Source organism: Falco peregrinus, chromosome 2 (genome assembly GCF_023634155.1).
Source record: "Falco peregrinus isolate bFalPer1 chromosome 2, bFalPer1.pri, whole genome shotgun sequence".
Lineage (NCBI taxonomy): Eukaryota > Metazoa > Chordata > Aves > Falconiformes > Falconidae > Falco > Falco peregrinus.
The window spans coordinates 88,192,888-88,209,784 of NC_073722.1; the positions used below are offsets into that span (position 1 = coordinate 88,192,888).

The following is a 16,897-nucleotide window of genomic DNA, read 5'->3' on the forward strand; positions in this document are numbered from 1 at the left end:
TTACTACCTACCCAGTACAAGGAACAGAGTTGCACCTTACATTCAAGTTATCAAAGCCAATGAACATACTCACCTTTGCATACCTTCCTTTGCATTGTACCTTTTAAAAAAGCATGCCTCACAATCCAGTGACAGTATTTTTATTATTTGCAGTATCAAATATTGTATCTATCTAAATCTACTTATATTATAAATTTGTCTTATATTAGCAAAAATACACAAATTAAGGTATAAACCAACAGTTATCTTAAGGATTAGGAATTCTCTTAGAAAGGTGTTTTCCAATATTAACTTACTGATTTTATTTTACTTTTAAATACTGCCATTTGTAATTTTGCATCTACTACAATTATTTGCCACATACACAATGCATTTCAACATGACAGCCAGTGAATTATCAGCCAGCATAAGATGAAGGGTGATGAAAAGCTGATAGTGAATAAGAAGCTCAGATGGTTCTCTTTATCCCTGTCTCACATTGTGTGTGCTTGTAAGCCCACCGTGTGGGGGACAATTTTCAGCATTGAAGGCTCACAACAGAAATCATTAATGTTCATATATGCATTTTATTGTTTTTTCTATATGCAAAAAGAAAAGCATATGCACAATATTAAATATGCATGCTGTATATTATCAATGATTAAATGAGCTGGAGCATCTGAAATAAGGGGGTTTTGAGACCTAAGTAACAGAAATTATTCAAGGGAAAGAGGTCGAGCAGAAAAGCAAATCAGCTACTGCTCAAAACTCATGATCTTCATACATTGTGCAAGAAAGTCAAATATTTGCTTCAACAACCATAATGTAACCATTAACTCTTGCTTCAGATTCTGGCACTATGTGACTCCATTTAAAGGTCACATTGGTTAAGAAAAACGTAGCTACCACTAGTTATTCAGAAGAAATGTATCATCAATAAAAATTTGAAACAGAGAAGTACTTCCATAACTTTTATATTAAGTCTCTAACAAGCACCAATCTTTTCTCAATATGCAAGAAACAGTCCTGCTTTCACTCACATCAGTACTGGCATTACTGACAGCTGAAAAATACAACCCACAAGGATGTCTCTCTCAAAACAGGACTAGCTAATTCATGCAAAACCTGAGCAGCTATTGAAGAACACCAGTTGAGGACACCGATAAACACATTTCTGTGAAGCTAGGATTCAGCCCTTGCGACGCTGGCGAACTCAGGAAGAGCTTATGTTGGAAAGTGGTGCAAGAGACAGGGGAAAGAAAGAAACAGTTCTTTGATCTTTAACCAATGCCAATTTTAGGCTCTTCTCTTTGAAAAGCCTCAGTAAAGAGGTTTGTGAGCACAGAGGATGAAATGAATGGGGTTTTTCTGCTTATTAATGGACGTGCAGTATGAGCGAGTTACAAGTAGGCATGCCTACTGTAAGTACATAATACATTTTCCCCTTTTGTCCCACTCACTAGCTGTGCAGGAAAAGTTCCACAGAAGAACTCTGCTTCAGGAGGGGAGAAAGTGACATGCTGCTTTTTGTCCTCCAGTAAGTTTAAGTTTGTCTATGGATCTTCTAGACGTGACAGTTTTTGTAAAAGCTACAGCAGTTAGGCAACTAGTCCTACTGACTTGGAAACCCAGCTCAGATGTACCACATTTTCTGTTGGAGATCTAGAACCGTTACATACCAATTTTTGGCTGAATTAGTAATTATACTTTGTTAAAAAAGTTTTTCATGCAGAACAAGTTGTCATGTGAGACCAAAAGCAGATATACATGAAAATAAATGAGTCTGGAATGGACATCAGTGTCCTTGCACATCTCCTAAAATGCTTTCAGCATGACAGCCAATTATAGTTTCAGAAGACAGAGGACACTTCCTCCCCTTCCTCCCTCCTTTATCAATGATTCTTTTTTTAACTTTTTTTTTCTTTTCTCTCTCCTGTTAAGCAGCAGAATTCACTGTGCTGCCAAACCAAGATTTATTTTTAACTCCGTTTCTATTAACTTAGTTTTTTGACTTTTCTCCTTAGGCCACAGATACGTGCTATTTATTGTATTGCACATCAAACACTATTCAAAGAAATATCCCCTGTGGTATTATTTAGCTCATGAATCTCTTGAATTCATGACTAGCAACAACCTAACCCTGAATCACAAAAGATTCATTATTTTAAGAGATATGTTATTATTTAACAAATGTTCCCCCCCTCTTAGAGCAAGAAATATTATTTTACAAAACTATTTCTCTTGGATGCTTACTTCTGCACTAGTTATTTGTCAACCCATTTGACCATGAAATAGCACTGGTATTTGACATGTGAGAAAAAATATTCCTTTTGCAACGATCCAGCCATTGGATACTCACCACAGCAATAACAGGAATAAGCACACCCAGATTCCCTGCACTGCTGGAGGCCTGGAAAAGGAAATTGAAATTATCAAAACAGCTATAAAAGCATTTCTAAAATACTTGCTACAAGACATACTTCCAACGCTCCTACTGTCTATGCAAATGAAAACATATATTGCCAATTACAGCTCTGTATCTTGCAAATAGGTGTACAAGAGGTGGCCAAAAGAGTGCCTCAGATATCCACAGGACTGGGCACACCCTGGAGCCTTTCAGAGCTCTTCAGGTGGCTCCTCATAAACTATTGAAGGGTTGTTTTTTCCCCTCCAACACAGTCTACTGTGTTTAGAAGTTAAAGCGGGGGGGGAAATATTCGTTACCACTGCATCTACCCTAACATTCAACAACTGCAAGAAAAATGCTCTCATTAAATGGGTGGCCACAGACAAGTGTCAATACTTTACTAGAACTCTCATTTTACTACTAAAACAAAGCGAAAAATAACAAGTCTGTAAAAAGACACCGTTATCAAGAATTTATTTAAGCAGGGGGAAAAACCTTTTCCACTGAAACATAACAAGCTTAAGAAGAATACATATTTCCTTTGACTTACTAGGACTTATTAATTGCACTCTATACAGTGTGCTGCTCTTGGCAAAATACAGTGTTTAAGAACGGAAAACATTCACTGCACACAGCATGCTGTCTCGCTTCTCTGGTAAAGGTGAAGAGTGAAAGCACAGATAACATGCTCAGAGACGTCTCTCTGAAGTTCTTCCCTCCCTCCCATGTCCCTCCACACTGGATTTGGGATGGAGATAACTCTCCATCTTCCTTCTTACGAGAGAGCCAGGTACAGAGACCGTGGCCCCACAGGGAGGAGGCAAGGCAGACATGCTAACAGGGTACAGCTTTGCAAGAACTGGAATAAACCAAAAGGAGCAAAAAGAAAAAGGGAGGAGGAGGAGGGAGGAGGAAGAGGAAGGAGGGAGAAACAAAGTCAAACAGTCTTCAGATGAAACAATAATGACACAACCCAACTAAAACACATTTTAGTTATCCTTCCTGTAGTGTCCAAGATAAAGCAAAACAGATGGATCCTTTAATATTTTTTAAGGGAGTAAAAGAACAGCCCTCAAGTCACTCTAAGGGGTAGGAACAACTGGAAAAAAGTCACTGTTCTTTTTTTTGCTAGCATCAGGACAGTCCACTGCACACGGCAAAGTGCTGCAGAGTCAGCTGAGATAGGCAGAATCCAGCACACGACACCAACAAAAAGAACTGTAGAAAACCTACTTTTCTACTAGCATTTTTGTTAGAAAAATGGAATAGCAGCCTCTTTATGATGGTATATGGCACTAAGGATGAAGAAAATGCAATGACTTCCATCCTTGGGCATACTCAGGGGACATTAGTGTTAACTATCAGCAATAGCACAAAAAACCGAAACCCACAAAAAGGTTATTTTTCTTCCCCTCACAGAAGCCACTTTTGCGTGGTTGAAAAATCTGGTTTAAAACAGAATAAGTCACTGAAGCATTTTAATGGCTAGCAAGCAAATTTAAGTCCATAAAAAGGTATGCTGAGAAGCAGAGAACATAGGCAAAGTATCAAAGAAAAACACTGCTTTTGTTTGGGAGAACAGCATGTGCAGTGTTTTACCTACTTATCTCTTCTTAAGTAACCCAGTCTTCAGAATACCTTTCATAACTTCTACTCTACATTGAGTAAAGAGTGTTCTAGTGAAAACTGCTCCAAGTATCTTCATAATAAAGAAACACTGCCTCCTAGCTCAAATCCGTGTTAAATCAATCACATATTTTTGTTTGCAGGCTGCTTTAAGTCAGTGCAGCAGTTAAGTCTCCCATAGTGATCCCAAATAACAGTGGAAAAATATCCCTGAAAGGAGGAGAGTGGAAACTTATTTAGAAGTGTCATTTTAGAGCACTGTTTACAATATGTCTACCACCATTTCAGCTCACTTATCTGTGGTTAAAAGAATCTATGAAACCTGTGGAGAGACATTTTCCACCATAGACTTCATGAAAACCAGATTCTAGACATGTTCTAGCTCCCTTTTAAAAGAAGACTTGGCATTCCTGATTAAATGCAATCTGTCTTCAAAGCAGATTCATTTCAGAGGGATTTACCAAGAGTTCACTCACCCCATAAAAAGGATGACGGACAAACTTAGTACTATTAAAACATAGCATGCACAGGAAGGTGGGGGGGAAAAAGAGGTCAACACGAAAAAAACCCCACACTGTTCCCCTCACTATTAGGAAAAATACGCCTATTTCAAAAAGAATTGTTACCTATCTGCCCTAAAAAACTGGGAACAGCTCTCAAACCGCATCTCTAAGAAAACCTTAATTTTCCAGTATGAACACATTTGAATTATTAAAACATAAAAGTGTCTTTCTTGCATATAAAAATCACTATCAAACACCACAAGTTTTTAAAAGCTATCCTAAGGCACTGCATGAATGCCAAGAGGTTACAGAATTTGAACACTAGGGAGGAACGTAACTGGAGGAAAGCTCTGGGTTTTTACGTGTAGGAAGCATCCACATTTTGCTTTTCAAACAACAATATATATCTCACGAACAAAAGTCAGGGTTAACATCTTGTTTATGAGTAAATTTTAAAGCAAAGAGAAGAGGAAGATACTGTGGGAAAGGCTGAGATTTTTCACTGCTTCTAAGCTTAAGCTTCATTGCATAAGCTGACTATTTCTAAGATGGAAATTGGACTAGATGACTTCCTAAAGTCCCTTCCAACTTGGGTTTTCCTATGATCTAAAGGCACCACTAAAATTAGAAATTTGTCACACCTAAAGACACTTCAGGAATTAGTAAGAAGCGTTCAGTAGTCAGCATTCACTATTTCTCTATAGAGCTCTGTCTCTAACACTTCACTCAGTTTCACACCAAACAGGCTCAGGTGAACAACAGCTATGCCGCTGCTTTGTCTCAGATACTATACACAGATTAGTTAGGTGTTTGAAAGGCATTAGGGACCCTCACTCATATTCCATGATCAGGACACATTCTCAGGCTTCAGGAATCATGGGGTTTTTTTCTGTGTGTGTCAGGGTGTGGTTTTAGTTTAAAAAAAAACAACATGCAGAAGACTACATCTACTAGTGCCATCCATATAAATGCACAGCTACATACGATGAACAGTGAATATCTGACCTTCAGTGCTGGTCCTTTTTCACTTGCTCTCTCACTAGCTCTCTTCCCTTCCAGCCCAAGCTGAACAAACAGTTCCAGCAAGTTCATCAGTAGTTCATCCACAAGGTGTTCTCCTTGAATGTTAGCAGCGATGTTAGCTAGGGCATTAATGACTGCTAAAGAACAGTGTCTAAGAAGAAAAAAAAAAAGTTATGAACAAGCAATTCCTTAAAGTTTTATATTTTTAGTGCTTTCCTCATAACGTTGATTGTAACTCTTTTAATAAAGCTGCTGACCTTTTTTGCACTTAATTTTTTTGGGGTGTGTGTTGTTTTTTGTTTTTATGAATAACACGTCACTTTACTGATAATTGAAATTCAATCAGTATTGAAGCGAAAAACTAGTTGTAAGCTTTGCCTCTGGAAAATGTTTCATTTATGATGCTGTCACGGCCAAAAGGAAATTACTTCCCTGGAGCAGATACGGCTGCAAACAGCAGCAAAGGGATGTGTTTCTGGACTGGGAAAGCTCCTGAGCAGAAGAATCAGACCTAGTATCAGTTGTCAAAGCTGAGACTGCATTGGTCAGACAGTATGTTAAAATGTACTGACAGGAATAGTCCTCTCAGTCATTCACATAGAATCATAGTGCATTAGAAGATATCCAGCCTACTCCAGCTATCAACAAAGACAGTGATAATCTTTAGTTGTAACAGGGACTACAATCCATATTTATATACTAAGAATTAAATTGTTAATTGTTTGCATTTAATCCCTAAGTAGTACTGGGATGACATTTAAAAAAAACAAACATAATGAAACACACACACACAAAACCCAGTGGAACTTCACCGTTTTTTTTTTTTTTAGGCTGAGAGATTTATTAGTCTAGTTGTAGATAATGTAAGTCATCAGTGTCAAATATCATTTACAAACATTAACTCCTTACAGAGGGGAGAACAAAAAAAATTAATACTACCTGTTGTGAAAAACATTTTCAGGAATCTCTACATTATGAAGTGCTACTATTTTTAAATATATATTACTTTTTAACACAAAAAAAAAAGAACAGTACCATTTATAACTTTTTTATAAAACTTACAGTGGAAAAAAGTGAAAATCCGTGATGTAACATAAAGGATGTTCAATATTGTATTCATACATTTAAGGGACACAGCAAAGTGTTACCTGTATCCATGATCCTTATAGTCTTTTGTGGCAGAGTAAACAACTGAGCTTGCTTTAACACTGATTTGCTGAAACAAATTCCACACCTCCTGGTAGATATATTGCTGTAAAAAAAAACCCCAAACAAATTATTAAGTAGAGCTTATTGAATACAATCTCTCTGAAGAACAGCGTTTAAAACACACTAAGTATTAGGAAGTCCTTCAGACAGGTATCTAGTTGTAGCCTGAGCAACAGTTTCAGCTTCCATAAAGCACACAGTGGAAATGCTTTCATTATTTTACAAAATGTATTAAGTTCTTTAACTCTGCCCTGCTGATGGAAAACTTTTTCAGACGTCTGAGTTCAGGCAATTAATTGCCAGAGGCACAAATCACATTCTGAAAATTTAGTTACTCCTTTTATGACTGAAGAAGACAATCTATACTTTTAAATGTATGGACCTACAAGACTTTGAAAGTTAAATAGTGATAAAAAAAAAATACTGTGTGCTTATTTGGGACACTGGCCAAGTTTATAAACTTCTTACTACATTCTGAAAGCAATGAGTTTGGTGGCTTTTTTTATTATTTTCTATGGGAAATAATCTTTACAGGGACAGCACTTTACACATCATTAATTAGCTTTTGTTTTCTGATGTCACAGAGAAATGAGGATTGTACAAGCACATACCTGTGATGAAGAAAAGAAAAAAACTTAAAAAACTTCTGCAAATGTAGTTTCTAAAATTTTTTTAACTTTTTAACTAAAAGAAAGGGAACATGAACTGGCACTTTCTTGACCAGTTCTTTCCTTACATTTCCAGTGATGACCAAGCAGCCCAGCTGATCAATGATGAGTACATCAAGATGAGAAGGCGGCTGGCAAAACTTCTGCTGTAAGATCTGTAGGATGGGTTCCATCATTTTTGGCGTGTCCCTCAGAGCCACTGCAATGTGCCCTAGAGCACGAATTGTGTGGTCAGGAATCAAATGAGCTTCCCTGTTACAAAAAACAAATGATACAAAATGATACACATAACTGTTCAACAGTTATCAAGAACTCCAAGCATGGTTACATTCATGTAAGAAATAGTTCATATACTAAATTTAAACATCACTAACAGCTTTAATATTGTCACTCTATATATCCATCTACTCTCAACATTAACATTACAGATATATACTTACACAGGTTGGTTTTCAAAAAAAACCCAAACCAACCCACCTACAAACACACTATCCAAGAAATCCACACTAATCCATGAAGAAACTGTTCTAGAAACAAGTGACAAGAGGTAAAAGTGATCTGCAAAACATTAAGACAAGACAGGACCTCTCCTTGGAGGTTTCTTGGTTGGCGAGTCTCTCAGAAGTGAAGCAAGTCAAATGCCACAAGTGACAAGCTGTGTCTAGCCATAAAAGATGGCTGATGCCTGAATGATACAGCAGAGAGTATCACTCAATCTAGGATACAAAACTGGCTAATACTCACCATAGATTTGCTGATTCAATCATGTAAGAATAAATCCATACCTCTCAGTATAAAAACAAAGGCTCAGCTCTGCAAAGACTTGCATGGGAAGATCCTGGCCCCACATACTAATCCCACGAATCCCAGAGACACTTAATTCTAAAATAATGCTGCCCATACTTATATCTACAAATAAGCTTCAGGTTCACTAAGTGAAGGAAAAATTGGTTTGATCGCTAACAACTTACTTATCACTCTCTTGAGAAATGTACAGACGGTTAGATAAACTGGCAAGGAAGGCCTCAACAATCACTGAATCTATAGTCAAGCCAGCTTTCAAGCACCTGGAATAACAATAAACAGAAAACTTGCTAGAAGAGCCAGAGGGAAAAAAACAAAGAACATGAATTAAACATTTTACTTTTTACTACTATAAATGCATGCTAGGTGTAAGGGAAATAACTTTATACTGAAGAACTGATTGCCTAGGAAGGCTGCTGTATTTTAACACTGACGTATTTCTAAAAAATGAGCAGAGCTTCTACTGCTGCTTTCTCCAGCAACAATAAAGATGGGGATATGCAATAACGTAAACTCAGAATCCACTGCTTTGGAAACGTCAATCTCATCTCTAGTCACCAACTATCTGTCTTCCCTCCAGCTCTCTGTAGCTGTCTAGAAGGGAAGAATAATCATTACACTGCCCACATTTGTGCATGTAACAATCCTGTTACAGGAGGCTCACTCAACATGATAATCTTCAGCAGAAAACAAAAACCCTGCTGAGTATCAAAATGGTGACTAACTTGAATTACATATGTGGGAAGCAATGAGACTGAATTGTTATTTTACATAACATAAACAGAACCAAAAGATGTCTGAAGGAAAATGGAGTCACGATCAGAAAAGGCAACAAGCCTTCTAGAGCAGCACCTTTCTGAACCGTCACAATACTTTTCAGCTAGGGACAAGAACACGTTCCAACATGGTGCAAGCCCCTCTTACCTGCAGATGTTGTCTATGGCAATGTCACGCAGCTGCTCATACATGGATGGTTGACTTTTCTTGCCAGGCATTACATTTAGAGTAGACTCTGAATGCTCGTTGGTTACACTAATCTTGATGTCATTACCACCTACTAAGAACACAGAGTACGGAAATCAACAACATTTGAAATACCCTTTTTCCCCAAGATGAGAGCGCACAGCCAGAGCAATATCTGGCGAGTGCAAAACAACCTACTTTACAGCTCAGAGTTGAACTGAAGGACTCTGAGAGTGCATGTGTTGCCACTAGCTATACAAAATTTACTGTGTTTACTGTATTCAATATAATTAATATTTATTCCTAAATAATTATTCCTAAATTAGTCACTTTCAGTTCTCATTTTACCTGTTCTGCTTTAGCATTATGCAAATGATTTAAACTGAACATTTTCTTTTTCAAAATCATAACCTGACATTACAATTTGAAAACAACCCACAAAAAACCTGCCAAATGCCATCAAGATGGTCATGGGGCTGGAGCACAGGACATGGATGCAGAGTCTGAGGAACCTCACCTTGTTCAGCCTGCAGAAAAGGCAACTTTGGACAGACTAAACAGCTGCCTTCCAAAATGCAAAGTAGGCTACCAATAAGACAAAAGCAGGCTTCATACGAGAATGAGACGCAACGGCCCTAACTTGAAACAAGGAAAGTTCCAACTGGATATGTGATTCCTGCCACCACCACTATGAGGATAATTGTGCCTTGGCTCAGGTTATAGAATCCCTGTCCTTGGAGGCCTCTGAAGGCCCACATTGACAAAGCTCTAAGCAAACTGCTCTGAATGGAACGTAGGAGGTTGACACACATAATACAACCTTAAATACTGTAGTATCCCACTATACTTGCTGGTGATCTTACTTAGGACAGAAGTGCTCCATTTCAGCAGCAGCAGAACAGCTATATCGTTGCTAGGATAAAATGCAGTTCTACATACACTGCTTGCCCTTAGACACACTTCTACCAGAACTTGGTTTGCATTCCACCCTTCCATCTCAAAAAAAACCCAAAACCAAACAAACAGAACAAAAAACATAAATCCATCTCCATTTGCCCCTACAGCTCTATCACCACAAAATATCCAAAAGCATCAAAAAGCCATACAAGCTGGAAAACAATCACTAGCATACCCTTTGAAATGTGGCTTTTTTTCCCTTACCTGTGTGATACTGACTATGATACTTGTAAAGTTTCACAAGCACTGGGGACGGTATCACAAGAAAGTCTCTCAAAGATGGATTGACAGAATGAACCACAACAGGGAACCTCTCACACAAACGACCTAGACCCTAAACAACAAAAAAAAGCAAGCATAACATAGCTTTAGAATATAACAGCACAATTTTTATTTCAACTGTAAGCTTGCAACTTCAGCTCAACTAAAAAAAAAGCCAACCAAAAAACCCCACCAAACCAAACCATACACAGTTCAGAGGGATTCAGTTTTTAGTGGAAGATTTAGATCTTTTAAGCCTCTAATTCTTGGAGGTTTTCCTACAGTGTGTCATGCCAGTCAAGCCTTGCTGTCCCTTCCTGGGTGATTTCACAGGAATGACATGAAATGAACTGCACTTTCTAAAAATAAAGTTACTGAACAAGTTCCAACATTTAGAAAATCCTAATAACTTACTATTTACTATGTGGTGGAAAACACCGGATTTGTAAGGTTATGAATAAGTGCGAACAGGAAGACATAAAAATAAGAATAAACAAGTCTTAGCTTTAAAACTCGGTGATCTGCCAGTCCCAGTATTTTATCTGTTTATGTAATGGACTAAGAATCTAAATATTTCAGAAATTAAATACTGGTTTAAAAAACCCTCATGAATATTACTCTTCAAGAAGTAGCTGAACTAAGAAAATTCTGAAAGCACTACTCTACTGCAGTCCTAGTTTCCACAACAGACCTCTAAATACAAACATAGAGCACACTGATAGAAAGTAATACAAATAGCAGATAAAAAGTATCCTTCTGTCAACCTGCAGAAGTCCCCAAACTCTCACTCACTGATATGGTAATGACAAGTACTGTAAAGAGAGACCTGCAAACAGCAAATTAGCAGTGGCAAGTGAGCAATGATGACTTTGCTTGAAGTTTTTGACTGCAGCTTCTCTGATAACTTGATGCACAGGTTTTCTGCACCTTAAATGAAAAATCCAACAGAAAAATTTATATTTATCGATTTGTTATCAGGCCACACAAATCCTAATGCTTACTGGAAATTCTAAAACAATGCAGAAAAATTATCAACTTCACTCTCTTCATACTACAAATCCTCAAAAAGATTTAGTGCTGCTTCTGCAAAAACAGTTTTGGAAACTTACTATCTGCACCAAACAGCTCTGTCAAACACTATGATTGAAAGAATGACAGTATTTAAAGTTGGTTTTGAGCATACTTCACATCTGACAGAAATTAGGTATTGCACAGTCCAAAGGAAAAAATAAAAAATCCTTCAAATTATTCAGAGGCGGCATAAGAATTATACAAGAAAGAAAATGGAGAAAAAGTAAGGGTTTACCAGTCCTGATAGCAATGAAGAAAAAACTTTTTCTTTAAAAGAACAACTGAGAAACATTGAAGACACTAAGAGCGATAATTAAAAAACATAAACTAGAAAGTAAGAGCTGCATATAATGCAGCAATTATACCATCTCTTGTAGATAAGCCAATAGGATGTTTGTTTCCATTTCTATAAAGAGATGTCTAACTACATAGCCAACTTGTCTGACAACTTTTTGATCGAAGTTTTACTCTTGTATTCTAATAGCAAAAAGTATTGCAGTGAAATTTATTTTATATTTCTCTGAGCATCATCTACCCTCAGAGACCTTGTAAGTATTTCTACAACTTAAAAAAAATAAGACATTCCAGAGACCGAAGAGCATTTTTTACCTTGCTCATCCTTCACAGCCCACACCATGAGATCCACACAGGCAGCGTTAGCCTGACAACGCAGTTTTAAAGGACTCAGTTCATTGTGCAGTCGATCCACATCATGAAGGATTTTCTGAAGTTCTGACTGACTGCTGTTGAATTGCTCTAGCACAAAATCATGTATTTCCTTCACAAATGAGTTGGGAAGGTCTAAAGAAATAAAAGGAAACAGCATTATACTAGAAGGATGGAAGTCAGTGTATAAGAATGACAACATACATAAAATCCACTGCTACATTATAAATCAAACTATTTAATAAAGTTTATATCCTGCCTGTACCATAAATTTCATAGCAAAGTCCACCACTGAGTAGACAAATTAAATGCCATCTATTAATCCTTTTAATGGTGCTAAAAATATTTTTGTCCTGTTTCCATAGTACCTTTTTTATATATGAAAACATTTCAAAATACAAATTTTACAGGACAGGCAGAGTTCCCAGAAAACTCAAACCCCAATGTTCAAGCATTCAATACAATACAGACAACACTTTGGATACTAAACATAATGAAGGATAAATAAAAAAAAAATACAAATACTATACCTTTCATATAGTACAAAGTGTCTCTCAGCATTTTAAACTGAGCAAGATAAAGAGGGTCACTGAATGTTTTATAATAGAGATCTGTATTAGCACCCATCTGAAAGAGAAAAGAAGTAACCTGCTGGATTCAAAATTAAACATTTTCCATTATATGGATAATAAATCTTACTCAAGTGACATAATTGTTTCCCTCTACAATGTAAACAAGCACTTAAAACAGCTACCAGAAGTACTCTCACAGCTTTTTCCCGTCTACTTTTATTAAAAGGAAAAGTACAGCCATTCAATGCATTAAATAAGATTCAGTCAGTCTTTCGATTTGAAAAGCACATATATGTTCTCTCGAACGGAATTGTTAAAAGAAAAAAAGAAGAGGAGGATTTAAACCTCTCATTTTACTGAGATTGCAAAAAAAGAAACTGAAGCTGTCTGCACTTATGCCTACATTTCAAATATGGCAGTACTTGAAGGAAGACAGGAGGGAACAGCAAAGCCCTTTTCCTACGTAACTGAACACATACTCTTTTCAACACAGCTTTACGCTCCCAAGGAGGTGAGGCTAACTCCATAAAACGTGGTGGAGGCTGTCACAGAACTGCACCCAGGGTAGGGGAGAACAAGGACCCACAGCCCTATAGAAACAAGTATGCCACCTCTGAAAGTAAATGTCAACAAACTGTTACACTCTTCAACTCATAGAAATTACACCAAAAAGAGCAGCAGTGATTTCCAAGCCAGAAAACCACCAACACACTGTGTCTACATGAAAAAAAGACAACATTACTGTAATATGTGATAAAGACCTTCGTCTACAGTAAACCAGTTTTGGGCAACCAATGCTGTAACTTAATGAGACAACACAGCTAAAGTAAGAAAATGGTTCATTTTTTAGGAGAATAACTATTTCCTTCTGTGTAAGTGAAAAACATTCCCCCTTCACCCCCACATTTTCACACAGTTCAAGGCTAGATTTAAAGCACTGAAAGAACAGTTCAAACAGGGAATTAGTGTAATTTTGTAAAGAGAAGGCATACCTTACATACGTAGAAGACAAATTTCCAAGTATTAATTATTAAGACAAAAAAATAGTCATCAGACAAGGAATTAAAGAACATACCTCTGCAACTTCAGCTACAACTGCATCTAAGGTCTTCAGCAGAGAATCCCCAACTATCTGTTTTACCTACAGAATGAAAAAAAAAAAAAAAAAGTTTCCTGTGGGTGACTGTGATATGAAAGCAATACAATTTTGCCCATGCACAGAAAACACAAATCACTAGACCACAAAGTTTCAGATGAAATTAAGGCTACAAGAATTTCTGGCTGCAACAAGAATAAATGTATCTGAGCATCTGTGTGCCGTTCCAAAATAGCTGCTGCAGGGAGCAGACAGGGCTAGTAGTTTTTGTCACTTGCGTGAATTCCCAGCAAATAAACTCTTCTAGAAAAGGGTCTCATTCTCACAAAAAAAAGCCAATCTTGTACTTCAGCAGCTAGCAGTATTTAAGTTACCTCAGATCAAGTGGTCTGAAATACTCACACATGAAGTTTTGTCAACTTATTTGGAAAATCAAATAAGCTGACATAAACTTACTTTGATTTTCCAAATTCTTTATGATTCATAGGAATACTACTGAAGCATAATGTTAAATGCCATAAAAATAACATTACAAAAGCTTGAGAGACAAACACTGTCTCTTTATTTGGAATTCTAAAAGCTTAAAACTTAAACTGCATCTATTTCTTGCATGAATATCTAGAATACAGTCTCACTACAGCCTTTGTAAGAACCCATTGCATACCATGTTCAACAGCTGACGGAGCATTTCCAGTGGGATGTTAAACTCTTTATTGTTAATGCCATTGAAGAGAGGAGAAACTGAAAAGCTAGAGCTGATTGTACAGAAGTAATAATCAGGATCCAGTGCACTCCCATCAGGAAGATATGAACCTGATCAGAAAAAATAACAGAAACAGAAGTTTGGGGAAAGAGGATATATTAACTTCGTTTAACAGTACTGTTTAGTCACTACTAAAGAGTTATGTCCAACCCAGGTACAGTCTTTAACTTGCAAGCTATCAAGAGGCACATTTCAGCTAATTTACTGGCAAATCAAGACAGAACACTATGATGAAAACATGCATTTGTTCATGAGAAGTTTACAGTGACAGTGGAAGAATTGATTTCAATGACGTGTGTCCGTATCAGAGACACTGCTAACAAAAAGTCTTCCCATATTACTGATGTACATTTACCTGAAAACATTTGTAAATGCCATTTTATTCAAAAGCATAGAGGTGCTAAGAACAGGTTAAGTCGAAACTATCTTGCAAGGTTTTCCCCTATATTAGATCAAATGAACACATGACACAGCTTTCATCTTAGAAGCAGCACCAATTCACTACTGCAATTTGAAGGCAAAGAGAAATCAAATTATTTTTCAGGTTCTAGTACTCTATTAAGCAAACAACTTGCTAAGCATGCTGTTTATATTAATTATCTTATTTACATATACATATAAATAATTATATTAATATAATAAAAATTAAGGTAATTACTTATCTTCTTCAGAAAGTAAGACTATCACAATCTATACTATTGGAAATAATACAAGGACTGCCTGTATCTGAAATAACTGGTGGAAGTCAGTATTGAAAATAAAATCCTGATCAGAATAACCATAACTCTGCTGAAGACACAATTAAATTATTCCAAAAATTTTACAAAGTTGTCCACTATCCACCTACAGTTTTGATTATTTTTGATCTACTACTATAGGCTCTCTCTAACCTGCAGCTTTTTTTTTTTTTTAATTCAAAACACAAAGATCACAATATTTAAGAAGAACAAGTTGGTTCAACAGGATAGACAGAAGACAAACAAGTCTCTTCCTACCTGGCAATTTAAGAACAGTATCTGAGCTACCCTGCAATCCCATAATATGACTGAGGAAGACAGATGCCTCTACAAATAGTAATATGAAGGAAACAAAAAAAAAAGTAATGTGGAAGAAATTCATTTAAACCAGGGCTCAAGAGAGGAGAATGACCCAGAAACAGATAATGGCCAAGCTGTTAAAAACCTCGGAGGGCCAGACAAAACTAGAGACACCAAAACACCTCAGATGCAGAGCTAGGCCTCCACTTGATTAATGAGACAGGTTATTTTTAAGCCCTGCTTTGACATAGAACTCAGCTCTCCCAAAACACAGTAGTTAAGAGTTTGTATATTAATTCATGAAAATTTTTCATGTTTCTGCTTTTTATGATGCAGTAATTAACACACATTAGTGAGCACTTGACTTCAGCGTGTCCTTTATTACTCTTCACTTCAGCAAGTTACTAGGTCTTACAAAATGATCCATAGTTTACTTCAAACAGAGCAGTTCAGATTTATACAATGTGCCCCAAAAGCCTCAAAATTCCAGACCCCCGTCCAAAAATCTAGTTGTCCAGTGAAGCACAGTACTAACACTTGCTCCTCAAAGTTACTCAACCTAATCTCCTGAAGTATTTTCGGCCTAGCTGAATTCAACTCTTCAGTACTAGCACAGCCTAGCAATAAGGAAATCACGTGTCTCTCAGCCTGGAAAATGCCAGTGTTAATAATAACTTCCTACTGTCTTTACACAATTTTTCAGAAACCTAGCAGGCATGTGCCAGAAAATTACGTAAAAATTCTAGAGTCCAGACAAAGGGGTCAAAAGGAATTTGGTTTTCAATTTTCTGTAGATAGTAACAAACTCCCAAATCACACACTGTTCCTTTGCAAAATAATTTACCTTCAAAGTAATGAATTGCAGATCCTCCAGGAGAGCTGGGAGGGGGAATTCCACGTTCAGGACTAACCTGAAACATTCACAAAAGCCATAATCTTAAAACTATTTACAAAACATTGAAAAGTCTTCCAGAGAATGGTTGAGACACTTTAAAATGAAACACAGCTTCAAACAAAACTAACAGGGACTACGTATTGCTGGGCCTAACAGCTCAATTGAAACAAAAAATAGGAAGTTGTCAAAAACTAGCTCAGTGCTTTTGAGTAAAGGAATGAGATCAGAATGATGACTCCTGCACTGTATGAAACCATGCCAATAGCCATCTGTGGTTTCAAAACCAGCACCTCAATCCATTCTTCCCCTAAGACAACGAACATCCACAGATACTCGTGAAACCACTGAGAGCCCATGTATCCTCAAGCACTTCTGAAAACTTCACCCACAGAGTGCC

At 37.0% G+C, this 16,897-nt stretch overlaps 1 protein-coding gene across 2 annotated transcripts in view; it reads right to left on the reverse strand.

Annotated features, from left to right (window-relative positions):
* The window catches only part of PI4KA (phosphatidylinositol 4-kinase alpha), a 63,194-nt gene that overhangs the window by 40,054 nt on the left and 6,243 nt on the right, over positions 1-16,897 (reverse strand). Inside the window, exons 7-19 of one of the 2 annotated variants that reach the window (XM_055797183.1) lie at positions 16,450-16,516; positions 14,470-14,618; positions 13,785-13,850; positions 12,668-12,764; positions 12,081-12,272; positions 11,227-11,327; positions 10,344-10,473; positions 9,144-9,273; positions 8,387-8,482; positions 7,484-7,667; positions 6,687-6,790; positions 5,521-5,689; positions 2,339-2,389 (exon numbers count right to left, since the gene is read on the reverse strand). In XM_055797183.1, coding sequence (XP_055653158.1) covers positions 2,339-2,389; positions 5,521-5,689; positions 6,687-6,790; positions 7,484-7,667; positions 8,387-8,482; positions 9,144-9,273; positions 10,344-10,473; positions 11,227-11,327; positions 12,081-12,272; positions 12,668-12,764; positions 13,785-13,850; positions 14,470-14,618; positions 16,450-16,516 — 1,536 coding nt within the window. Of the gene's footprint in view, positions 1-2,338; positions 2,390-5,520; positions 5,690-6,686; positions 6,791-7,483; positions 7,668-8,386; positions 8,483-9,143; positions 9,277-10,343; positions 10,474-11,226; positions 11,328-12,080; positions 12,273-12,667; positions 12,765-13,784; positions 13,851-14,469; positions 14,619-16,449; positions 16,517-16,897 lie in introns of both variants that reach the window. The other variant, XM_055797182.1, reaches the window with a different exon arrangement.